We start from the raw sequence: 25,567 nt of genomic DNA, 5'->3' as shown, positions 1-25,567 counted from the left end.
GTATTCTTCCGATTGTTCTTGTTCACTATTAGGAGAGATTTTTATTGTACTAAATTCCTAATGCTTCTCTTTGATACCTTGTACTATCTGGTTACCTCCATCCAAGGACAGCCTCTAATCTTCCTTTAATCAAGGAGGATGTAAGTTTAAGCATATGCTTTAGAGCTGAGTTGTAGCAGAGAACAAGAAGCAGTTGGGACTTCACTGGTGGCGCAGTGGTTAAGAATCTGCCTGAGAATGCAAGGGAAATGGGTTCAGTCCCTGGTCCGGGAGGATCCCACATGCCGTGGAGCAACTAAGCCTGTGCACCACAACTACTGAGCCTGCGCTTTAGAGCCCTTGAGCCACAACTACAGAAGCCCACGCACCTAGAGCCCGTGCTCTGCACCAAGAGAAGCCACCGCAATGAGAAGCCCACGCACTGCAATGAAGAGTAGCCCCAGCTTGCCGCGCTAGAGAAAGCCCGCGTGCAGCAACGGAGACCCAGTGCAGCCAAAAATAAATAAATAATTAAAAAACAAAAAACATGAAGCAGTTGAACTCATGATACTGAAATTGGAGCTATGCATTTACAATTCTTAAATCTGAAGGATTTCCTGTAAATATTTTTTTTTTTTTTCCTGGTGGATGTTGTACATGGTGTTAAAATATTAAGAAGTGGCAATCTGGGGCTTCCCTGGTGGCGCAGTGGTTGAGAGTCTGCCTGCCAATGCAGGGGACACGGGTTCGAGCCCTGGTCTGGGAGGATCCCACATGCCGCGGAGCAACTAGGCCCGTGAGCCACAATTGCTGAGCCTGCGCGTCTGGAGCCTGTGCTCCGCAACAAGAGAGGCCGCGATAATGAGAGGCCCGCGCACTGCGATGAAGATTGGCCCCCACTTGCCGCAACTGGAGAGAGCCCTCGCACAGAAACGAAGACCCAACACAGCCATAAATAAATAAATAAATAAATAAAATTAAATTAAAAAAAAAAAAAAAAAAACGAAGTGGCAATCTGGCATTCTTAGAATTCAGGGGCTGAAATTTTAGAGTAATTCCATCTCTTCAAGTGTGATAGATCCACAAGTACCTAAAGAACCTTGATATATAAGATGGTTTCTCTAAAATGCATGGGCTTCCAAAGCTTTTCAGTGAAATGTCATTACTCCTCCCTCTTAATGGAAGTGGAAATCAAATGAAAAAATGGAGATAAGCAGGCACCATTAACTTGGTCAAGGTCACACAATTAATAAGAATAGTACTTAGACTGTTTTTGATGTTTTGCTGTTCTTCTCCTTGCTTCCCCACCCCCCACCCCATCCCAGTCTCCATTAGGTTATCTCTTAATATTTTTCCTCAGAACATGTGTATCTGTTGATTTAGGCTGAGCACTGTGAATTTTTCATGCCTGTTTTAGTACCTCTGGCATTGTTCTATTGCTTTTCTTTCTCATCATTTATATAAATTAATGTGATAGTGCCTTATTTGTTTACTTTTTATTGATTTTTGCATTTTCCCCTCACGTTCTATGATGATACGTCAGCAAGTGTCAGTGTATCTGTATTTTAAGACCATGTAAATCAGACTGTAGTGTAGGCATCAGAGTTTAAAAGTAAGTAGTTTACTCTAAAACCTTGGTGCTTAGAGTACAAAATGTCAGTGTATAACAGACTTTTTTATTTTATTTTTAAAAATTTTATTTATTTTTTATACAGCAGGTTCTTATTAGTTATCTATTTTATACATATTACTGTATATATGTCATCAATCCTAATCTCCCAATTCATACTCCCTTTCCCCCCCCACCCGCCTGCTTTCCCCCCTTGGTGTCCATACGTTTGTCCTCTACATCTGTGTCTGTATTTCTGCCTTGCACACCGATTCATCTGTACCGTTTTTCTAGATTCCACATATATGTGTTAATATACGATATTTGTTTTTCTCTTTCTGACTTACTTCACTCTGTATGACAGTCTCTAGGTCCATCCACGTCTCTACAAATAACTCAATTTCATTCCTTTTTATGGCTGAGTAATATTCCAATGTATATATGTACCATATCTTCTTTATCCATTCATCTGTCTATGAGCATTTAGGTTCCTTCCACGACCTGGCTGTTGTAAATAGTGCTGTAATGAACATTGGGGTGCATGTGTCTTTTTGAATTATGCTTTTCTCTTTTCCCAGTAGTGGGATTGCTGGGTCATATGGTAATTCTACTTCTAGTTTTTAAAGGAACCTCCATACTGTTCTCCATAGTGGCTGTATCAGTTTACATTCACACCAACAGTGCAAGAGGGTTCCCTTTTCTCCACACCCTGTCCAGCATTTGTTGTTTGTAGATTTTCTGATGATGTCCATTCTAACCACTGTGAGGTGATACCTCACTGTAGTTTTGATTTGCATTTCTCTAATAATTAGTGATGCTGAGCAGCTTTTCATGTGCTTCTTGGCCATCTGTATGTCTTCTTTAGAGAAATGTCTATTTAGGTCTTCTGCCCATTTTTGGATTGGGTTGTTTGTTTTTTTAATATTGAGCTGTTTCTATATTTTGGAGATTAATCCTTTGTCTGTTGATTCATTTGCAAATATTTTCTCCCATTCTGAGGGTTGTCTTTTCATCTTGTTTATAGTTTCCTTTGCTGTGCAAAAGCTTTTAAGTTTCATTAGCTCCCATTTGTTTATTTTTCTTTTTATTTCCATTACTCTAGGAGGTGGGTCAAAAAAAGATCTTGCTGTGATTTATGTCAAAGAGTGTTCTTCCTGTGTTTTGCTCTAAGAGTTTTATAGTGTCTGGCCTTACATTTAGGTCTTTAATCCATTTTGAGTTTATTTTTGTGTATGGTGTTAGGGAGTGTTCTAATTTCATCCTTTTACATGTAGCTGCCCAGTTTTTCCAGCACCACTTATTGAAGAGACTGTCTTTTCTCCATTGTATATCCTTGCCTCCTTTGTCATAGATTAGTTGACCATAGGTGTGTGGGTTTATCTCTGGGCTTTCTATCCTGTTCCATTGATGTATATTTCTATTTTTGAGCCAGTACCATTTTGTCTTGATTACTGTAGCTTCGTAGTATAGTCTGAAGTCAGGGAGTCTGATTCCTCCAGCTCCGTTTTTTTCCACTCAAGATTGCTTTGGCTATTCGGGGTCTTTTGTGTCTCCATACAAATTTTAATGTTTTTTGTTCTAGTTCTGTAAAAAATGCCATTGGTAATTTGATAGGGATTGCATTGAATCTGTAGATTGCTTTGGGTAGTATAGTCATTTTCACAATATTGATTCTTCCAATCCAAGAACATGGTATATCTTCTTCATCTGTTTGTGTCATCTTTGATTTCTTTCATCAGTGTCTTATAGTTTTCTGAGTACAGGTCTTTTACCTCCTAAGGTAGGTTCATTCCTAGGTATTTTATTCTTTTTGCTGCAGTGGTGAATGGGATTGTTTCCTTAATTTCTCTTTCTGATCTCTCGTTGTTAGTGTATAGGAATGCCAGAGATTTCTGTGCATTAATTTTGTATCCTGCAACTTTACCAAATTCATTGATTAGGTCTAGTAGTTTTCTGGTGGCATCTTTAGGATTCTCTATGTATAGTATCATGTCATCTGCAAACACTGACAGTTTTACTTCTTTTCCAATTTGTATTCCTTTTATTTCTTTTTCTTCTCTGATTGCCCTGGCTACCAAAACTATGTTGAATAATAGTGGCAAGAGTGGACATCCTTGTCTTGTTCCTGATCTTAGAGGAAATGCTTTCAGTTTTTCACCATTGAGAATGATGTTTGCTGTGGGTTTGTCATATATGGCCTTTATTATGTTGCAGTAGGTTCCCTCTGTGCCCACTTTCTGAAGAGTTTTTATTATAAATGGGTGTTGAATTTTGTCAGAAGGTTTTTCTGCATCTATTGAGATGATCATATGGTTTTTCTTCTTCAATTTGTGAATATGGTGTATCACATTGGTTGATTTGCATATATTGAAGAATCCTTGCATCCCTGGGATAAATCCCACTTGATCATGGTGTATGATCCTTTTAATGTGTTGTTGGTTTCTGTTTGCTAGTATTTTGTTGAGGATTTTGGCATTATTCATCAGTGATATTGGTCTGTAATTTTCTTTTTTTGTAGTATCTTTGTCTGCTTTTGGTATTAGGGTTGGTGGCCTCATAGAATGAGTTTGGGAGTGTTCCTTCCTCTGCAATTTTTTGGAAGAGTTTGAGAAGGATAGGTGTTAGCTCTTCTCTAAATGTTTGATAGAATTCGCCTGTGAAGCCATCTGGTCCTGGGCTTTTGTTTGTTGGAAGATTTTGAATCACAGTTTCAATTTCATTACTTGTGATTGGTCTGTTCATATTTTCTGTTTCTTCCTGGTTCAGTCTCGGAAGGTTGTGCATTTCTAAGAATTTGTCCATTTCTTCCAGGTTGTCCATTTTATTGGCATATAGTTGCTTGTAGTAATCTCTCATGATCCTTTGTATTTCTGCAGTGTCAGTTGTTACTGCTCCTTTTTCATTTCTAAGTCTATTGATTTGAGTCTTCTCCCTTTTTTCTTGATGAGTCTGGCTAATGGTTTATCAATTTTGTTTATCTTTTCAAAGAAGCAGCTTTTAGTTTTATTGATCTTTGCTGTCGTTTCCTTCATTTCTTTTTCATTTATTTCTGATGTGATCTTTATGATTTCTTTCCTTCTGCTAACTTTAGGTTTTGTTTGTTCTTCTTTCTCTAGTTCCTTTAGGTGTAAGGTTAGATTGTTTATTTGAGAATTTTCTTGTTTCTTGAGGTAGGATTGAATTGCTATAAACTTTCCTCTTAGAACAGTTTTTGCTAAATCCCATAGGTTTTGGATTGTTGTGTTTTTGTTGTCATTTGTCTCTAGGTATTTTTTGATTTCCTCTTTGATTTCTTCAGTGATCTCTTGGTTATTTAGTAACGTATTGTTTAGCCTCCACGTGTTTGTGTTTTTTACATTTTTTCCCCTGTAATTGATTTCTATCCTCATAGCGTTGTGGTCGGAAAAGATGCTTTATATGATTTCAGTTTTCTTAAATTTACCAAGGCTTGATTTGTGACCCAAGATGTGATCTCTCCTGGAGAATGTTCCATGTACACTTGAGAAGAAAGTGTAATCTGCTGTTTTTGGATGGAGTGTCCTATAAATATCAATTAAATCTATCTGGTCTATTGTGTCATTTAAAGCTTGTGTTTCCTTATTAATTTTCTGTTTGGATGATCTGCCCATTGGTGTAAGTGAGGTGTTAAAGTCCCCCACTATTATTGTGTTACTGTCAATTTCCTCTTTTATAGCTGTTAGCAGTTGCCTTATGTATTGAAGTGCCCCTATGTTGGGTGCATGTATATTTATAATTGTTATATCTTCTTCTTGGATTGATCTCTTGATCATTATGTAGTGTCCTTCCTTTTCTCTGGTAACATTCTTTATTTTAAAGTCTATTTTATCTGATATGAGTATTGCTACTCCAGCTTTCTTTTGTTTTCCATTTGCATGGAATATCTTTTTCCATCTCCTCACTTTCAGTCTGTATGTGTCCCTGGGTCTGAAGTGGGTCTCTTGTAGACAGCATATATATGGGTCTTGTTTTTGTATCCATTCAGCCAGCCTGTGTCTTTTGGTTGGAGCATTTAATCCATTCACAATTAAGGTAATTATCGATATGTATGTTCCTTTTACCATTTTCTTAATTGTTTTGGGTTAGTTTTTTTAGGTCCTTTTCTTCTCTTGTTTTTCCCTCTTAGAGACGTTCCTTTAGCATTTGTTGTAGAGCTGGTTTGATGGTGCTGAATTCTCTTAGCTTTTGCTTGTCTGTAACGCTTTTTATTTCTCTGTTGAATCTGAATGAGATCCTTGCCCGGTAGAGTAATCGTGGTTGTAGTTTCTTCCCTTTCATCACTTTAAATATATCATTCCACTTCCTTCTGGCTTGTAGAGTTTCTGCTTAGAAATCAGCTGTTAACCTTATGGGAGTTCCCTTGTATGCTATTTGTCGTTTTTCCTTTGTTGCTTTTAATAATTTTTCTTTGTCTTTGATTTTTGTCAATTTGATTACTCTGTGTCTCGGTGTGTTTCTCCTTGGGTTTATCCTGCCTGGGACTCTCTGCGCTTCCTGGACTTGGGTGGCTATTTTCTTTCCCATGTTAAGGGAGTTTTCAGCTATAATCTCTTCACATTTTTTCTCAGGTCCTTTCTCTCTCTCTTCTCCTTCTGGGACCCCTATAATGTGAATGTTGGTGGGTTTAATGTTGTACCAGAGGTCTCTTAGGCAGTCTTCATTTCTTTTCATTCTTTTTTCTTTATTCTGTTCCACGGCAGTGAATTCCACCATCCTGTCTTCCAGGTCACTTATCCATTCTTCTGCCTCAGTTATTCTGCTACTGATTCCTTCTAGTGTATTTTTCATTTCAGTTATTGTATTGTTCATCTCTGTTTGTTTGTTCTTTAGTTCTTCTAGGTCTTCGTTAAACATTTCTTGCATCTTCTCGATCTTTTCCTCCATTCTTTTTCCGAGGTCCTGGATCATCTTTACTATCATTATCCTTAATTCTTCTGGAAGGTTGCCTATCTCCACTTCATTTAGTTGTTTTTCTGGGGTTTTATCTCGTTCCTTCATCTGGAACATAGTCCTCTGCTTTTTCATTTTGTCCATCTTTCTGTGAATGTGGTTTTCATTCCACGGGCTGCAGGATTGTAGTTCTTCTTGTTTCTGCTGTCTCCTCTGGTGGATGAGGCTGTGTAAGAGGCTTGTGCAAGCTTCCTGATGGGAGGGACTGGTGGTGGGTAGAGCTGGGTGTTGCTCACGCAGGCAGAGCTCAGTAAAACTTTAGTCTGCTTGTCTGCTGATGGGTGGAGCTGAGTTCCCTCCCTGTTGGTTGTTTGGCCTGAGGTGACCAACACTGGGGCCTACCCGGACTCTTTGGTGGGGTCAATGGCAGACCCCAGGAGGGCTTACGCCAAGGAGTACTTCCCAGAACTTCTGCTGCCAGTGTCCTTGTCCCCTCGGTGAGCCACAGCTGCCCCCTGCCTCTGCAGGAGACCCTCCAACACTAGCAGGTAGGTCTGGTTCAGTCTCGTATGGGGTCACTGCTCCTTCCCCTAGGTCCCAGTGCGCACACTACTTTGTGTGTGCCCCCCAGGAGTGGAGTCTCTGTTTCCCCCAGTCCTGTTGAACTCCTGCAATCAAATCCTGCTAGCCTTCAAAGTCTGATTCTCTGGGAATTCCTCCTCCCGTTGCCAGACCCCCAGGTTGGGAAGTCTGACGTGGGGCTCAGAACCTTCACTCTAGTGGGTAGACTTCTGTGGTATAATTGTTCTCCAGTTTGTGAGTCACCCACCCAGCAGTTATGGGATTTGATTTTATTGTGATTGCGCCCCTCCTACTGTCTCATTGTGGTTTCTCCTTTGTCTTTGGATGTGGGGTATCGTTTTTGGTGACTTCCAGTGTCTTCCTGTCGATGATTGTTCAGCAGTTAGTTGTGATTCCGGTGCGCTCCCAAGAGAGGGTGAGCGCATGTCCTTCTACTCCGCCATCTGGAACCAGTCTCTCCAGACTGTTCTTCAAAACCTTGATGTGTGATGGAAAATAACCATGGACCCTTGGTTTCTTGAGTGATGTTCTAGAGACTAGGCTGACCATTTTTAAAGAGTCGGTGGTATAATTAACTCTTTAATAAGCAAAGAACCAGGTACAGTTTATGTACCTCTATGAGGTCCTCTGGCTTTAGAAGTACTTTGCTGTGTCTTTCATCCCAGTAGGGTAAGACGTAGGAGTGTTTTATCCTTTCATAACATCATTATTTGAATCACCTTATATAATAGGAAACGTTTTTCAAAGTGGCTTCTCAGTTAATAATGGCCCATATGTGTCTTCATACTTGCATGTGGCTAACCTATTTTGTATGAGAAGGAAGGCATGAATTGTGACAGATCATTTCGTTTCTTTTATTCAGGAAAATTTTAAACATATACAGATATAATGAAAACAGTATAATAAAATCTCATGTACCCGTCACTCATTTCAGTGGTTGTCAGGTTGGACATCTTGTTTCATCTGTATTCCCCACCCCACCTTACCCAGACTATTTGGAAACAAATCTCAGATTTGACATCATATTTAATTCATGAATATTATTGAGTTTTTAATCAGCCAGCTTCATAGTTGTTTGTTTATATAGTGAGGACTAAAGAAGTAAAGGGGAAAACTGGAGGGAAAACATTTGGACTCAGTTGTAAAGGCAGTTGCAATTAACAGAGGAGATCCAGAAAATCTAACTGGGAGTGGGAGCAGCTGCTGTTAGGGTTGGTGGTGAGGGCAGAGGCAGAGGGAAGCTTGGGCTTAGATCTATCGGTTTTCAAAATGTTGGCTTCTCTTCGACGCCATCTTAATTCACATTTTCTTTATCCTCGTGAGTTTATCCTGTTTTTAATTCTTTACTGTCATTTTAGTGTGTTTCCAGGATGCAGCAGGGATAAACTACATGCATTTAGTGTGCTTTATTTTCCTGGAAGTCCCATTGAGGTTTTTTTTTTTTTTTAATTAATTAATTAATTAATTAATTTTATTTTTGGCTGCATTGAGTCTTCATTGCTGCATGCAGGCTTTCTCTAGTTGCGGAGAGTGGGAGCTACTCTTTGATGCGGTACACAGGCTTCTCATTGTGATGGCTTCTCTTGTTGCGGAGCATGGGCACTAGGGCGCATGGGCTTCAGTAGTTGTGGCACATGGGCTCAGTAGTTATGGCTCATGCGCTGTAGAGCGCAGGCTCAGTAGTTGTGGCGCACAGGTTTTGTTGCTCCATAGCATGTGGGATCTTCCTGGACCAGGGGTTGAACCCGTGTCCCCTGCATTGGCAGGCGGATTCTCAACCACTGTGCCACCAGGGAAGCCCCCATTGAGTTTTCAATTTCAATAATAGTGGTTTTCATTTTAGGAAGCCCTTGAATATTTTCCACATCTGCCTGGTGCTCCCTCTCCCCCACCCCAAACCACCTCCTACCCCCCCACCCACCCTATAAAGTTAAGATAAAGTTAGACTCTAAATCTGCTCAAACCTGGGGTTTTTATTTTCATAAGGTGCTTTTTTTTTCCATACCCATGTGTGGGGAGCTTCCCTAGGCCAGTTGGCAGAGTTTTTTTAGTCCCACATTTATTGGGTTTTTAGCTCTGTGAGAGAACCTGTTTATACAGGGAGTCTCAATCCTAAATTGCCATCTCATATGGCCTCAAGCCTTATTTCTTGTCCTCCTAGCTCTTCCTGCGTCTTAAAACTTCTGGAGTTTACCACAGATTTAGCATCTGCTGAGATGCTCTGGCACTGAGCTCTGTCTCTGGTTCTAGCACTAGGAGCTCAGAAATTCACTTAAGCATACTTTCTTTCCTGTTGTTATTTTATCCGGAATCTCTAGGTGATTAAAACAAGAGGGTTTCAGTGTCTGTTTTTCTGTCACTATCTATGCACATTTATTCTGTGATTTTGTGTCTCTTGAGGAGAGAAGAAGCACAAACTACAGTGTTCTGAGGCACTTGTGTTTTAAAACAGGTAGAAAATACTATACGATGGAGGATACGCCGGGATGAAGAAGGAAATGAAATTAAAGAAAGCAATGCTCGGATAGTCAAGTGGTCCGATGGAAGGTGAGCACAAATGCCTGAAGAGTATGGAAATACCCAGAATGTGGCTGGGAGGGATCAAGCTTTGGAATATGACCTTATTTGGGGTACACCTCTTATTAAAGAATTTCCATTGTTTAGTCCCTGGCATTGCAAAGAAAACCTGAGAGAAATAAATAGGCAGTTGAGGGTCATACAGGCTGGTAGAAGACATTAAAAGTAGGCTGGAAATGTGACCATCCTCTTTGGCTCCAGCATAGTAGTCTGGAAAAGTTAGACCAACTTCCCTCCCTCCTTACAAATTGACGCTTTAGTAAAACTGCCCTTCACTGGGAAGGTGGTAGAAGCTGAGTGAACGTCACAGCATGTTTTACTTCTAAGCATAAACATACAGAGTGTTTTACTTCTGTGTAGGTCGTTTTCCACATCATGCCTTCTTTATTCTTTCCTTCCTTCTGAATTCTGTGTAAGGAGAGAAAGCAGGAGCTGAATCACATTTCAAGTGAAGTAAAATGATAGAGTGAAAGCTTTCTGACTTACATGTGAAGTGTTCCTTCTTTTCAGCATGTCCCTGCATTTAGGCAATGAGGTGTTTGATGTTTACAAGGCTCCACTGCAGGGTGATCACAACCACCTTTTTATAAGACAAGGTACCGGTCTACAGGGACAAGCCGTCTTTAAAACCAAACTCACATTCAGGTAATTACTCTCATCAACGTACTATTTGTTACAATAAAAGCGGTGAAATATAGGTGTTGTTCAAAGTGCCTGACTCCTGATTGGCATAACCTTGCAGTATAGTTCCCCAAAGACCAAGATCTGGTTCTCACCTCTGAAGGTTCAAAGGCTATATTGTCAAGTTGCTGTTTCACAGGGAACCAGGTCATGCTAACTAAACTTCCAAGAGACTGTTATGTAAACCAGAATGTCAGTTTATTAATTCTAGTGATTACTATAACTGCCAGGAGGCCTAAGAATACTTGCAGGTCAGTGCAGTAATTAGAGGTTGTTAGTGTGCATGGGATCAGAGGAAAGGCAGTGAGTTGGTGGGTGTGAAGGCTGAGGTTATCTCGTTCTTTAGGCTGCTGCATCCATTACCTCTCCAAGGATGTGTCCCCCAAGCAGCCCAGGATACTCAGGTCAGCTGGCGAGAGCATCCCCCTTGTCTAGGCAGCGTAGGCACTACAATGAAACATTCTTGTTTTTCTTTTCTTGATTCTAAGCAGACCATCCTCCTTGGGTAATGCTTATCTTTGGAGAGGACACAATATTCTTGGTTATGACTTACAGTTTTGAAAATTGTAATGGTCAGGATTATAGGCTTTGGAATCAGATAGACCTGTATCTGAGTCCCATTTCCACTTGCATGACCTTGTGTAACTTTCTCAACCTTTCCTTGCCTCAGTTTCCTAATATATAAAGTGTAATAATTATCTCATAGAGGAGCTGTGACAATGAAGTCATGTAATATGTAAAACACAAAAGTACAGTGCTTGGCACTTAGTATTCAGTAAATGCTGCTTAAGCCCATCCATTTACTGCTTCTAGAGAGTAATCGTGCTGTGCAAGCCTTTTTTACTCCAGCTTTCCGTATTTCACTTTACTTGTGAGATAAGAATGTTTTAGTAAGCTACAGAATGAAGAAAGTTCAGAATCCCCATCTAGTATATTGTTTTTGTGTCCCTGCGTATTTTTTTCTAGGGAATAGGAAATGGTCACTGGCCTCCTTTGATGTTGATGTGACTGGCTCACAAATGTATTTGCTAAACAGTGAGGTATTTTTGTTCATTTCCTGCAGACCTCACTCTACAGACAGTGCCACACATAGGAAGATGACCCTGTCACTTGCAGATAGATGTTCAAAGACACAGAAGATTAGAATCTTACCAATGGCTGGTCGTGATCCTGAATGCCAGCGCACAGAGATGATTAAGGTATGTTGGCTGAGCTTTATCCTGGAATTTTGGAATATTAAGAATAGCATTTCCTAAAATGTTGTTCATCATCTCTTATTGACCCACTATTTATCCTTCCAGCTGGCATGGACACGGAGCTGGTTTCATTTCCTAAGCATTTGGCAAATGGGTAATATGGTGATAGTCCTAAAACAAACCCTGGCTTGGGTTCTCTCCCACCAGGTCCTGAGAGTTTGGCAAACAGATGACTGAAAGAATCTGAACTTTCACAGATAATTTCAAGGATGATTAAATCATCTATGTCTGGTTTAGAGTCCATGTCAAAAATCAGTGGAAATGCTCAAGAGATTTGGTCTAGGTAGAATATAAATAGACAAGAAGTTTCCCCCCTTTTCTCCTGAAGGTAGGGGAGCTGGAGGGACTTGAAGACTCCAGGACCACACTGAGAGATGCCCCAAGCCCTCCCTCACATCCCCAGCTTACATGGAAACGCACAAGGAATCAGCTAGTTTGTTCTTAATCCCTATTCTACTGACAGTGATTTTTACTCTATACTCAGCACAACCACATACTATTTAATGAAACAGTGTCCAGCAACAGAATTAGAGTTGTATGCAGTAATAAAGCAATTAAATGAGGAATCAAAGAAACGCCAGAATATCCCTGATTTCTCATACCCTGGCCCTGCCTAGTGAACCCCAATGTGTAGAAGCCAGGCAGATGGAAGGGAATGAAGGCTCTGCTTTGGGGCTCAGGGACCCTCCCCACCAGAACCTCCCCATCCTGCCATCAGGAGCTGTGGGGAGCTCTCTGGGTTGAGGGCCCCAGACTGGAATATCTGGGCACCACGGTAGTTTGGTGGAGCCTGGGCAAGTCAGGTGTCTGTCTCAGGGGTGAAGAGAACCCACCTCCCTCAGGCATCCACTGGACATGAACGAGGTTCCTCAGGCTGGTCGCCGCACTCTGGGCTCTGCCTGGCAGCACAGGGGACGCTGCAGCTCCCTAGGCTGTGCCGGTGCCAGTTCTGATGGGGCGGTTGGTGTGAGGGAGGGAACCTTTGCCTCTTCACCCTGTGTTGTCTTCACGCCTTCGAACTGAACAAGATGATGACCATGTGTGGTAACAGAGGTGTAAAATGGAGAGAACTGTACCCTGAGGACACAGGAACTGGTGTTGTCCTGGGCGAGGCATTTACCTGTTCTTTACAGTAAAGTAGTTTCAAGGGGGCACTAAGTGAGTTCATTTTTTGTTTTAAAGTTCAGTAATTTATTTGCTTCTTTACAGAAAGAAGAAGAACGTTTGAGGGCTTCTATTCGTAGGGAATCTCAGCAGCGCCGCATGAGAGAGAAACAGCACCAGCGGGGGCTGAGTGCTAGCTACCTAGAACCTGATCGATATGATGAGGAGGAGGAAGGTGAGGAGTCCATCAGCTTGGCTGCCATTAAAAACCGATACAAAGGAGGCATTCGAGGTGAGTTTGGGCAGAAATTAAATGTCATCATGTCAGGGTCCAGGAATTTATCTTTGCATTGAGCATACTCTGAATGCTCAGTCACTGGACATTTTATTTTTAAGGAACCAGTGTTAATGAGTGAGACATTTTGAGGTCTAAAGAGCTGAAGAGTCATTGTGGAATCCTTTCAGGTCAGCCTGGAAGGGTAGAAGCTGCCTGTGCTCTTGCTTTCAGACTCATCCCTTGAGCTTCTGCTTTCTGATTTGAAAGTCTGCTGATTATATTTGGAACTTCTCTCAACTTTTTAAATTACTAGTTAAGAATCAAGAAGTTCAGTTTTTAAGAATCAGGAAGTTCAGTTTTTCAGCAAATACATGTGTTCTCTTTCAAAGTTCTCCATTGCATATTCCCTTCTTTCACAAGTACCAATAATTTATAATGGTTAACATTTATTCAGCACATACTGAATCCCAGGCAAATACTCAAACATGCATCCTATTGGATCCTCATAACAATGTTAAGACCCAATTACTACTATTGTCTTGTTCTTTTTTTAAAAAATTGATTACTAAACTAATTATATTAGTTTCAGGTGTACAACCTAATGATTCGGTATTTGTATATATTGTGAAATGATCACCATAATAAGTCTAGTTAACTTCTGCCACCAGAGATAGTTACGGAATTTTTTTTCTTGTGATGGGAACTTCTAAGGTCTGCTCTCTCAGCAACTTTTAAATATGCAGTACAGTGTTATTAACTTTAGTCACCACGCCGTACATTACATGCCCGTGACTGATTTATCTTCTAACTGGAACTCGTACCGTTTGACTCCCTTCACCCTTTCCTCCACCCTCCACACCACACCTCAGGCAACTACTAATCTGTTCTCTGTATCTATGAGCTTGGTTTTTTGTTTTCCTTTTTTTTACATCCCACATACAAGTGAGATCAAGCAGTATTCGTCTTTCTCTGTGTGACTTATTTCACTTAGCATAATGCTTCAAGGTCCATTTTTGTCTTGTTCTTACTGAGGAATTGGAGACTTTGAGAGGTTGAGTGGCTTGCCCAAAGACACATAGTTGGTACGTGGACAGTTCTTGAACCAAGGCAATCTGGCTTCTGAGGTGTCAGTCTCCAGAAGTTTCCCCACAGCCTGCAGCAAGATGTCATACTTAAAAAAGCAAACTGAACCTGAAGATGGAAGACCTGGACTGGACTGAGCTCTGCCACTTTTTGTTTTGTTTTGTTTTTGGCCGCACTACACGACCTGCGGGATCTTAGTTCCCCAACCAGGGATCAAACCCACTCCCTCAGCAGTGAAAACACGGAGTCCTAACCACTGGACCACCAGGGAATTCCCAACTCTCTCACTTTTTAGTTGGGTGACTTTTGGAAAGTTACAGTACCTCTTTTCTGTTACCCTTATCAAGAAAAGAACAACCTATTGGTAATAGTATTTATACCACGATGAGGTTGTTTTGAGAATCGACTGACATAATACATATAAAGTACTTTATCCAGCCCTTGGCATATAACAAGTACTAAATAAATGTTACCCAAAACTATTGTCATTGTTCTTACCACTCATCAGCTTCGGGCAAGTGACTCCATATCTCTGAATACCGAGTTCCCCATCTGTAAAATGAGGATCTAATCCCCCCCAGGTTAGCTTTGATAGAGATTTGGGAATCACTGTACAATGTAAGGTATACCTTGGGTGACCATGTTCCTGGTTTTGCCCTGTTAGAATGATAAATTATAAGAACACCCAATTTTCCCTTTCTCTGACCATCCTGTGAAACTCCCTTCTCCTTTTTCACAGCAACTGCATTTTATTTATTTTGGGACTATAGTACAGAGACCTTTTATTTTTATTTTTTTGTTAGTGCAGATTTCCCACAGAAAAGATTAACTGTGGAAATACATCACATATACACTAAATAAAAACCAAAAAATTGAGGATTTTTTAGGGAAGAGTTATATAATATTCAGTTTCCCAGTGATTAAAAACCTAATGGAGAAGTTCATTAGCGATCAGTTCTGTCCAATAGTCAGATAGGCAGGGAGTGGGGAGAAGGAGAGAGCACTGGGTTCTGAGGTGAGGGGGTTGGTCTAACATCAGCTGTTCCTATTCTACCTGCGCTTCACCTGGGCTGGGGCATCAGCACAGGCTGTTATTCATCTCCATCTCCCTTTGAAATGTCCACTTGGCAACAAACCGTCTTTACAGGACCAGGAAACCACCTCTTGCTTTTATCTTTAAAACGTATTTTGGAATTAACTGTTACCCTGATAAAAGAATGACTCAGACTTTAAAAACTTATTTGGAAATAGTGGTGTCTGTCTCTTTAATCAGCTTGCACAGGCCTTTTTAATATTTAAAAGTGGTCAGATACCAAAAAAAAAAAGTGGTCAGATAAACCATTCTTGTACTTGAGAGGGTAAGTGCTTCATTTCAACATATCTAAACTTACATTTACCTTTTTTTAAAAATAAATTTATTTTTATTTATTTATCTTTGGCTGCATCAGGTCTTGCTGTGCGTGGGCTTTCTCTAGTTGTGGCGAGCAGGGGCTACTCTTTGTTGCGGTGCCCGGGCTTCTCATTGGTGTGGCCTCTCTTGTTGCGGAGCACGGGCTCTAGGCGTGTGGGCTTCAGTAGTTGTGGCACACAGGCTCAGTAGTTGTGGCTCTCGGCTCTAGAGCGCAGGCTCAGTAGTTGTGGTGCACGGGCTCCGTTGCTCCGCAGCATGTGGGATCTTCCCGGACCAGGGCTCAAACCCACGTCCCCTGCACCGGCAGGCAGATTCCTAACCACTGCACCACCAGGGAAGCCCACATTTACCTTTAAGTTTTAAAAAATTTTAATTATTTGTTTCCTCTGGAAAAAATGTACAACGGAACTAAAGATATTCATCAGAAGAAAAATCCGGGAATGAATGGATCATTGTCTTTGAAAGTCACTCACAAATCTTCTTCCTTTGCTTTCAGAGGAACGAGCCAGGATCTATTCATCAGACAGTGATGAGGGATCAGAAGAAGATAAGGCTCAAAGATTACTCAAAGCAAAGAAACTCACCAGTGATGAGGTAAACCAAATTTATTCAATTCTAGAGGTTTACCCTGTACCTACAAGTCAACTCCTGGAATGAAGAGGAGCTCACAGCCCAGGAGCACAGATAGATGTCTACACACTTCACTGAAGTTCAGAGAGATAAATGCAGTAACAGGACTAGGGGTGGCCCAGAGGAGGGTCTGATACCTCTGCTCAGAGAAGGAGACCTCTCGTTGGGTGTTGAAGGAAGAATGCTAAGTGTGCAGGGCAAACCAGCCAGGGTGGGCATGCCAGGTAGATGGAAAGGCCTGGGAGAAGACACATGGCCCTGAGATACCAAGGCTCGACTAGAGAACTAGAAATCATTAATGTGGGTAGATCAGAGCATGTATCTCAGCTTTCTTTTTCTCTTTTTGTTTATTTTCTATATATATATATATATATATATTTTGTTTTTTTCTTTGTTTTATGCTTTTTAAAAAGCAGATACATTTTGAATTAACGCATTATTTAAAATAGCATTAGATAGGGAGGGTGGGAGGGAGATGCAAGAGGGAGTAGATAGGGGATATATGTATATGTATAGCTGATTCACTTTGTTATACAGCAGAAACTAACATACCATTGTAAAGCAATTATACTCCAATAAAGATGTTAAAGAAAAATAAAAAATAATACAGTATTAGAAGTTATTAACATGAGAAAGTGACATAATTTCTGCTTTTAGAGATTAAAACATTTTTAGGATCAATATTTTTGAAGCTCTGTAACTGTGGTTTTTTTTTTTTTTTTTTTTTTTTTTTAGTATATTTATTTATTTATTTACTTGGTTGCGCCGGGTCTTAGTTGCAGCAGGCGGGCTCCTTAGTTGTGGCATGTGGGCTCCTTAGTTGCGGCTCGTGGGCTCCTTAGTTGCGGCTCACGGGCTCCTTGGTTGTGGCACGTGGGCTCCTTAGTTGCAGCATGCGAACTCTTAGTTGTGGCATGCATGTGGAATCCCTGACCAGGGATCGAACCCGGGCCCCCTGTGTTGGGAGCGCAGAGTCTTAACCACCGTGCCACCAGGGAAGTCCCTGTAACTGTGTTTTAAAATTATACTATGAAGGAGCAGTTGGCAGAAGAGATCATGCTCCCAGGCCGCCGGCTCGCTTTCTGCTTGGAGTTCTCATGGCCTGTGATTCGGCCTCTGCTCTCGACCCGGGGTCCATTTGTCAGGCATCCCGGTCAATATATTTTTTAAATTACAGAAATAATTCTTATGGTAGAAAAATCTGTGTTCTTTTTATTTAGATGAACTCATATTTGAAATAGTATTGAGTAATTCAAGAAAATAAATTTCCATCTACTATTGAAATAATAAATTTTCAAAGGAATTTTAACTTACGTTTTTGACAGTATCCTCTTCAAATTATAAGAGTACAGGTGCTGAGAAATGTTAAGTCTTTTTTCAGAATATAATTGACATGTAACATTATATAACATTATATTAGTTTCAGGTATACAACATAAAGATTTGATCGATATATGTATATATTGCAAAATGATCACACCACAATAGTTATATGTTTAGTTATGGTTATATGTTTTTTTCTTGTGATTAGAACTTTTAAGATCTATGCTCTTAACAACTTTAAATTGTACAATACAGTATTTATTTATTTATTTATTATTTTTGGCTGCGTTGGGTCTTTGTTGCTGCACGTGGGCTTTCTCTAGTTGTGGCGAGCGGGGGCTACTTTTTGTTGCGGTGCGTGGGCTTCTCATTGCAGTGGCTTCTCTTGTTGCGGAGCACAGCCTCTAGGCAGGCAGGCTTCAGTAGTTGTGGCACGCGGGCTCAGTAGTTGTGGCTTGCAGGCTCTAGAGCGCAGGCTCAGTAGTTGTGGCGCATGGGCTTAGTTGCTCTGTGGCATGTGGGATCTTCCCGGACCAGGGCTCGAACCTGTGTCCCCTGCATTGGCAGGCGGATTCTTAACCACTGTGCCACCAGGGAAGCCCACAATACAGTATTATTAACTGTAGTCACTATGCTGTACATCACATCCCCATGGCCTACTTATTTTATTTGTCTTTTTATTTATTTATTTTTTAAATTAATTAATTTATTTATTTTTGGCTGTGTTGGGTCTTTGTTGCTGTGCACGGACTTTCTCTAGTTCCGGCGAGCAGGGTCTTTTCTTCGTTGTGGTGCGTGGGCTTATTGTGGTGGCTTCTCTTGTTGCGGAGCACGGGCTCTAGGTGTGCTGGCTTCAGTAGTTGTGGCTCATGGGCTTTAGAGCACAGGCTCAGTAGTTGTGGCACAAGGGCTTAGTTGCTCCGCAGCATGTGGGATCTTCCCGGGCCAGGGCTCGAACCTGTGTCCCCTGCATTGGCAGGCAGATTCTTAACCACTGCACCACCAGGGAAGTCCCTATTTAAGTCTTTTTAGATTATTGTTATCTTTGCTGTTCTTGAATTTTGCTATGGTATCTTACTTTGTATTCCTTTTTATTTTCCTTATTGGGATTTGTTAGATTTTCTGAATCTGTAGATTGGTATCTTTCATCAATTCTGAAAATTTCTCAGCCATTAATTCTTCAGATATTACTTCTGTACCATTCTGTCTCTCCTTTCTTCATGAAACTCTGATTAGATGCATGTTATTCCTTCTTACTTTATCCTCCATGACAAATCCTCAGTCTGTCTTTCATATTTTCCATGTCTTTATCTCTCTACATTCTAGGACAGTTCTTCAGAGCCTTCTAGTTCAGTGGTTCTTTCTTTAGCTGTCTAATACATTGTTAATCTCTTGCATTGAATTTTTACTTTGTTTCAGTTTTTTATCTCTAGAGGTTTAATTTCTTTTTCTAATTGGTCATTTTTAAAAATTTTGCTCCTAAATTATATTTTTCAGTTTCTCCTTTTAATGTCTTTAAATATTTTAAACCTACATGTATGGTCTTTTATGTCTGATAATTCCAATGTCTAAAATCTTTACATGTGTGATTTTACTGCCAATTACTTCTGCTGGCTCTTTTTCATGATGACTTATTTCTCCATGTGTTCTGCAATTAAATGATTGATTTACTTAGCTCAGATCAATGGGAATTTTTGTGGCCTAGATTGATGGATTCCTCCAAAGATGGTATATATTTGCTTCTGCCAGGTACCTTGGGACCACTTTAAATTATATTCTTGGAATAAGGTTTTCTTAGTTTTACTGGAAGGATGGGTTCTGACTTGTGGTTATGAATTTTCCTAGAAATTTTTAATTTTTTGTTTTAATCCCCTGTTAATTAGTTCTAATGTTAGAGATTAGAAATTATCCTTGCAGGCATTTAGAACAGGGGTTGGCAAATTACATCCCACTGACCTAATCTGGCCTGCCACCTGTTTTTTCAAATAAAGTTTTTTAGGAATCCACCCATGGTTATTCGTTTATGTATTTGTCTGTGGATGTTTTCCTTCTATAGTGACAGAGTTGATTAGTTGCAACAGAAACCATACATATGTCTTGTAAAGCCTAAGACATTTATTCTCAGGCCCTTTACCAAAAAGGTTTGCTGACCCCTGCCTCAGAGAAATCGGCCTGGGTTTATTTCTAGTTCACCCGAACACTAAAGATACAGTCCTTTGGAGTCTGCTATTAATCTGCTCCACTTGGCCTTTGTCTCCTGTCCTCAGCACCCTGCAAGGCATAAAACCAAAGCTCATGTTCACACAGTTTGGTAAATGTCTTCAAGGAGAAAGCCTGCTTTTGTGCTGTGCTTTTCTCTGTGGGTTCTTGCTTTTGCTTAATTTTTGGTCTCTGATTACACGTTATTTTCTTGCCATCACTTTGGTTTGTTTATAGTTTTTCATCATCGTAATTTTCAATGGGAGGGTTATTCAAAGGATTGTTCTGCCATATTGTGGGAACATTGTTGTGTTTCTGTTATTCATGATTTTAATGTATTTTGATCATTTTAGCCTGTGAACTGTGAGCTCCTGTGAGCTCTTTTCTCATGTGAAACAGAATTTTGTTCTTGCGTTATTGTTAATTACAACATTTAATATTTCCCAGTCTTTCTTGAAAGTGGCATGCTATGGAAGATAGCTAGACAAAAATTGTTAAATTATTCTGCAACATACTTGTTTTAAATTAGATAGGAAACATCTTAATCATACATTTATAGTGTGTTGAACTGTTGGCAAACAGGAATCCTCATCTAAGCAGATGCCGTTTTATTTTTTGGCAAGCAGAAACTGTGAATAAAAATTGAAAAGTGCCATGGGACTTCTGTTTATTTCTAGTATTCTCAGAAACGAGATTTCTAAATGTGATCCATCAAATAGTCTTCTTCTAGTCTGGGCAATTGCAAACCTGTAACTCTCTGACTTAAAAAATGTCTCTTAAAAAAAAAAAAAAAAAAAGTCTCTTGCGAATGCCTCCTAGCTCTCTGTTATAGGAGCTACCCTCTACCTTCCACACCCAAATACTCGCTGTTAAGTCTTTCTGTACCCCTCCCTTCCCCTTTCCTGACAACAGAGGCTTTACTTCTGCCTGGACCTCCCAATCCCTGCCTCTGCCTCCCCTTATTGCCCCAGTTCAAGTCCTGGCATGGGTCACAATGGGAGAGAGGAGGAAAGGGGTCAGACCTGCTCTAGGTCCCTCTCCTTATTTGCACACTAAACCCTACCCACACGCCATGAGCCTAGTTATTCCTCTGAGATAAAGCGAGTTTTCAGACCCTAAGTCCCCACCCCAGAGAACCACCGTTGTCACCAGAGCATTCCTTGATATGGGGAAAGGGCATTGGTCTGGATTAGAATGAACTGGATTACTGAATCTTGGGCTATTTTATACTACTTGTATGGCCTTGAGCAAGTCATCTCACATTTCCAAGTCTGTTTCCTCATCTGTTCTGTGGGATTTATGCTCGCTGCCTTGTAAAGTTGTATTATAGTAAATAACAGATATGAAAGTGGGTGAATGCTAGCTTCCCTTCCCCAACAGGGTCTAAGTTACAAAAAAGGAGAGAAACAGAACTTTTTATCCTCCCTTATTTTTGTAAGCAGTGAAGACTTTAGAAAACCTAAATTACAACAAAAGTGGAAAGATGGGTAGTAGGGGAAACTGTGGAACAGGGAAAGACTCCCGTGGAAAGGAACATGCAGACAATGGGAAGGAAGGGCATCACTGCCAGGCCTCAGCTTTCTTGGATGAAAGAGACGACCTGCCAAGGACTGCCTAGAATGTGGTGCTGGTGGTCTGGTTCCTCTCCATGTCTCTCTTTCCTCCCCCAGCTCTGCCTCGTGGAGCCTCCATTCCCCCCTTGTCTGCCCTGCCTTACCTGTTAGAGGCCCCTCTGTTTATGGAGCCATCAGCAACTTGGAACCAGGGTAGTCCCAGCTTCCCCTCCAGTGTGGTTGGGATTCTGAATGTGTTTCCCTGGAAGCCTTGACACTCTTGGTGTTGGTCACTTATACTTTAAGACACCCTTATTTGTATATATTCTTAGGTATATTTTGGGTTAAATAAACTGTGAGAGTTGGTTTATAATGTGAATTTTACAATCAGTCTAAAAAGTAAAATTGTTGGAAGACAACTCCTCCATAACTGTGGGCTGCCTGTTCCTGTGTCTTTAGGGACCTGCATTCATGGCTGTATTAGGAAGCTTTGTGTTCATCTAATATGAGTATTTTTGTCATTTGTTGCATTTACATGGCACAGGGATTTATTCCAGCCAAGTTCAGTAAGGGAGAATCCCACACACCTGGTTTCACAAAATGAGGTCTCCTGAAGGTTGCCACTCAACTTTCTAAGTCCTGGGAATAGCAGGCCTGCATGCCTTTGCTGGGCTTTACTGTGCTTGTCTGTAGCCGCCGGGGAAGTCGGTCTTGGAAGGATTTTCAAAGCAGAATTCCAGAGCGTCTTACCCGAGACAGTGGATTAGAACCGGTGCCGATTAGACTTCTTTGGGAGAGCTTTGACCTGGCTCCTGACTTCCCAGCTGCTTGGCCCTGTCTAGGATCCTTTAGGACAGGCTCTACCACCTTTTAGACGTACCATGCCAGTTATTCTTTTATTCACTCAAATTTAAACCCATTAAAGAATTTTAGAGCTGAAGAGACCATACACACTGAAGTTTACTTGGGGAAGGTTGCCGCAAACCAGGCTGGCATGTAAAGAGTTTAAGATAAGATTCATCAGCTGAAAATAAATGAAAAGTGGTGGTAGTAGTGAATGTGCTTCTTGCCTTTGCCAGTGTGGGGTTGGGAGACAAGTGTCTAGGTTTGCTCAAGGCTGGGAAGTAGAAAGGAGACTTGTCACAGCCTGGGGGCAGGATCCATCCTCCAGGCTTGCTGTTGGGGTAACTTTATCGCTGCCAGCTGGGAAGTACGTGCAGGAGGACTTCTGGACCTCTTCCTGTGGATCCATAACTTACCCCTTTGAATTCTCCTATGACTTCAGGTCTGTGGGATGCATTCGGGATAATAAGGCAGGAAACGAGTGTGAGATAGTATTTATATTTTGCTCCTCAGAGGGCCAGGCATCAGAAAAAGTGGCTATGCCAGCTTGTATGCTACATCCAGAAGCATTCTCTGGACAGGGTAGTAAGATGCTTGGCCTTCCCCAACTTCAACCTTTAAACTTTGTTCACCCTGTTTTGTTTTTGGTGAGGAGTCTTGTTAAGGCAATTCTGGAGTATCATATTTAGTATCATTTCATTTTAATCAATTTTTGATATTATTTAATGTTGATCTGTTCAAATTCTATCTGTAAAAAGTGTTTTTAGAAAACTTCCCGAATTTTTTGTTTCGATTAGAACATTATACAACATGACTTTAAGCAGTGGAAACTTGTGTATGAAGGCGTTTAATTTCTTCAAAAATTTTTTTCAAATATTAAAAAAAAATCTTTATTATGTGAGTTTTTAGTACATCCAAAACAAGAAATGGTTATTTTTAAAAATTGACAGTCTTTAGAATGCTTCTTAGATAACGAAGAAGTGAAATGCTCAGCATGTGGAGAAAAAAGTTTAAGTAAATACCTAATTATGGTCAAAATAGTCAGCAGAACAAGTGGTTATATAGGCTGACTTCTTTGGGAGAGCCCTAACTCTTCCCAGGGCAAAGCCCATTTCCACTTTCCTGCAGCTCTTCTCCATGTACAATAGCTTCTTCCCCCTGTGAGACTGGGTCACAGTTGCTTAGCTCGCCCTCATGGGCCTGAAATTGGGTTTTAGGGTTAGTTTTGTTATTACTCGGTAGTCATTTTGAATGCCTCTAGTACTTGTAGATTTGGAAACTGGCCATGACCTTAACCACTGGTTTTATTCAGCTGGTAAATGTTCTTATTAAAAGTTATGTTATTTTTGGGTTTTCAGAGGGTTATTCAGCTCAGAGCTACTTTTGATAAACCTTTCTAGAAATATTCTCTATGAACTTTTAGATTTTTAAAATTTTTATCTGTTTAGGAAGGTGAGCCTTCTGGAAAGAGAAAAGCAGAAGATGATGATAAAGCAAATAAAAAGCACAAGAAGTACGTGATCAGTGATGAAGAGGAAGAAGATGATGATTGAAGTAGAAAATGTGAAAACTATGTATTTTATTGTACAGTTTGTTTTATAAATATGATGTAAACATGAGTTATTTTGACCGAAATAAATTGATTTGCTTTTGAGTAATTTTAATTGTAATAAAAAAATTTAAAAAGCAGGTCTCTGTTCAAGAAATTGACCCCTCCCAAAGCAGGCTGATTTTGTTAATGCTTTACACTAAGTCTTAGGTTTTAGTGAATTCCTCCCAGGTCCCACAGAGAAGCCTGGCAAGGGCCAGGTGAAGCGAGTGAGGCATTCTTCTGGGGTGCAGAGTTTTAAAAGGGGCACAAAAAAGCCTCCGTAATTGTATTTGTTTGCTAGGTCTGCTGTAGCAAAGTACCACAAACTGGGTGACTTAATACCACAGAAACACATTCTCTCACAGTTCTGAAGCCTAGAAATCCTAAATAAAGGTGTCGGCAGAGCCGTGCTCCCTCTAAAGGGAAGAATCCTTCCCTGCATTGTCCTAGCTTCTGGAGGCTCCCAGTAATCCTTGGCTTGTAGCAGCATAACTCCAATCTCTGCCTCTGTCCTCACATGGCTTGTTTCCCTGTGTGTCTGCTCTGTGTCTCTCTGTGTCTCCAGATCCCACTCTCCTTTCAGGACACCCATCAATGGGTTTAGGGTCAACCCTAATCCATTGTGACCTCATCCCTAACTAATTACATCTGCAAAGATCCTATTGCCAAATAAAGTCACATTCTGAGGCTCTGGGTAGATATGAATTTTGAAGTGTCCCTATTCAGCCCACTACAGTAATCAAGTTTAATAACACTGTAATACAACATTTAAAAAAAATAAAATTCATGTAAAAATATGATGAACAAAATGTCAAAAATTCAAATAAAGATGATCTAACAGGGCTGGGATTAGGGTAAGGCAAGTGAGAAGAGTGGCACAAGTACAGAACTGGATGGATCGTCTATTTGAAATTTTGATGTTTTGTTTATGGGAGTTTTTTGCATGGAGTTTAAAATGTATTGCAATATTATTTATCTTGATCACTGAGTTTCTGGCACCGCTTATATTTTTCACCAAAGTGAGTATCTCACGTGTTGCATCCTAGTTGTGGCCCTGCTTTCTCACAGCGTGGTGGCTGGGTTCCAACGGTGAGTACCCCAAGAGAGCTGTATTACCTTTTTTCAAAATCCACCACATTCTGTTCAATAGAAGTGAGTCACTGATGTGAGCTCATATTCAAAGGGAGGGAAATTTGACTCCTCTCGATGGTAGAAATGGCAAAGAATTAGCAGATACGTTTGAAATCCATATTTAAGATATGTATTTGTCTTTTCTGCGGTGCTCTTCTACACAGACTGATCTTTCCCTTGTGAACGGACTAGGGCTGTAAATACAATCTAGGAGTGGTGGCTTGTGGGAGGCTTACCCTGACGCCTGGTTATAGAGGAGTGACACTGAAAGAGAATAAGGTCCTAACTCACCACTGTGTCACTCTCCTAAACTCAGAAACCTTCAGTCCCTTGCTATTTCTTGGTTAATCAAGTTGAAACTCCGATGCCTGGCTCTTGAGAGCCTTCATTTTGACTCTTTCCTTTCCAAGGCAACATTGTTTTTGTTTTTTCACTAGCAGACACATATGTGACAGTGATTGAGCTCTTGTCTGTTTTCTCCAAACCTGCCCTTCTCTACAGAGCTTGGCTATGCAGGGCCAAGGCTCTGCAAGCACATTTCAGCTTTGCCAGCTGCCCCCTGTTAGGGGGCGCCAGAGAAAACCGGGAGTCTGGATAACAAAGAAAAGATTGCTCCTTCCTGTTTGTTTATGGAACTTTTCTGGGGGCTTCCTGTTGACCTGCAGTCTTTCTAAGGGGGCGCAGCAGCAGCAGTAGTCTCTTCCCACAGCAGCTCATTCCGGTTTGCAGTTTTACCAAGACTTGAAGAGACAGCTTCATTGTACTCCCAAGAGATGTCAGTACCAGCTGGACGCTTCTCTTCCTCAGGTATGAGTTTCAGCTCCGAGGGG

General features: G+C 40.8%; 1 protein-coding gene across 1 annotated transcript in view; it reads left to right on the top strand.

The window, feature by feature from the left end:
• The window catches only part of LEO1 (LEO1 homolog, Paf1/RNA polymerase II complex component), a 45,768-nt gene extending 22,064 nt beyond the window's left edge, over window positions 1-23,704 (top strand). The window contains exons 7-12 of the mRNA XM_036838074.1: window positions 9,531-9,625; window positions 10,166-10,300; window positions 11,400-11,535; window positions 12,802-12,988; window positions 15,964-16,061; window positions 23,464-23,704. Of these exons, the coding sequence (XP_036693969.1) occupies window positions 9,531-9,625; window positions 10,166-10,300; window positions 11,400-11,535; window positions 12,802-12,988; window positions 15,964-16,061; window positions 23,464-23,568 (756 nt within the window). The 3' untranslated portion in view covers window positions 23,569-23,704. The remainder of the gene's footprint in view (window positions 1-9,530; window positions 9,626-10,165; window positions 10,301-11,399; window positions 11,536-12,801; window positions 12,989-15,963; window positions 16,062-23,463) is intronic.
• The last annotated feature ends 1,863 nt before the right edge of the window (window positions 23,705-25,567 follow it).

The sequence above is a fragment of the Balaenoptera musculus genome, chromosome 20 (genome assembly GCF_009873245.2).
Source record: "Balaenoptera musculus isolate JJ_BM4_2016_0621 chromosome 20, mBalMus1.pri.v3, whole genome shotgun sequence".
Taxonomy (NCBI): Eukaryota; Metazoa; Chordata; class Mammalia; order Artiodactyla; family Balaenopteridae; genus Balaenoptera; species Balaenoptera musculus.
The sequence above is the reverse complement of the archived record's forward strand: the minus strand, read 5'-3'. Positions and strand labels throughout refer to the sequence as shown.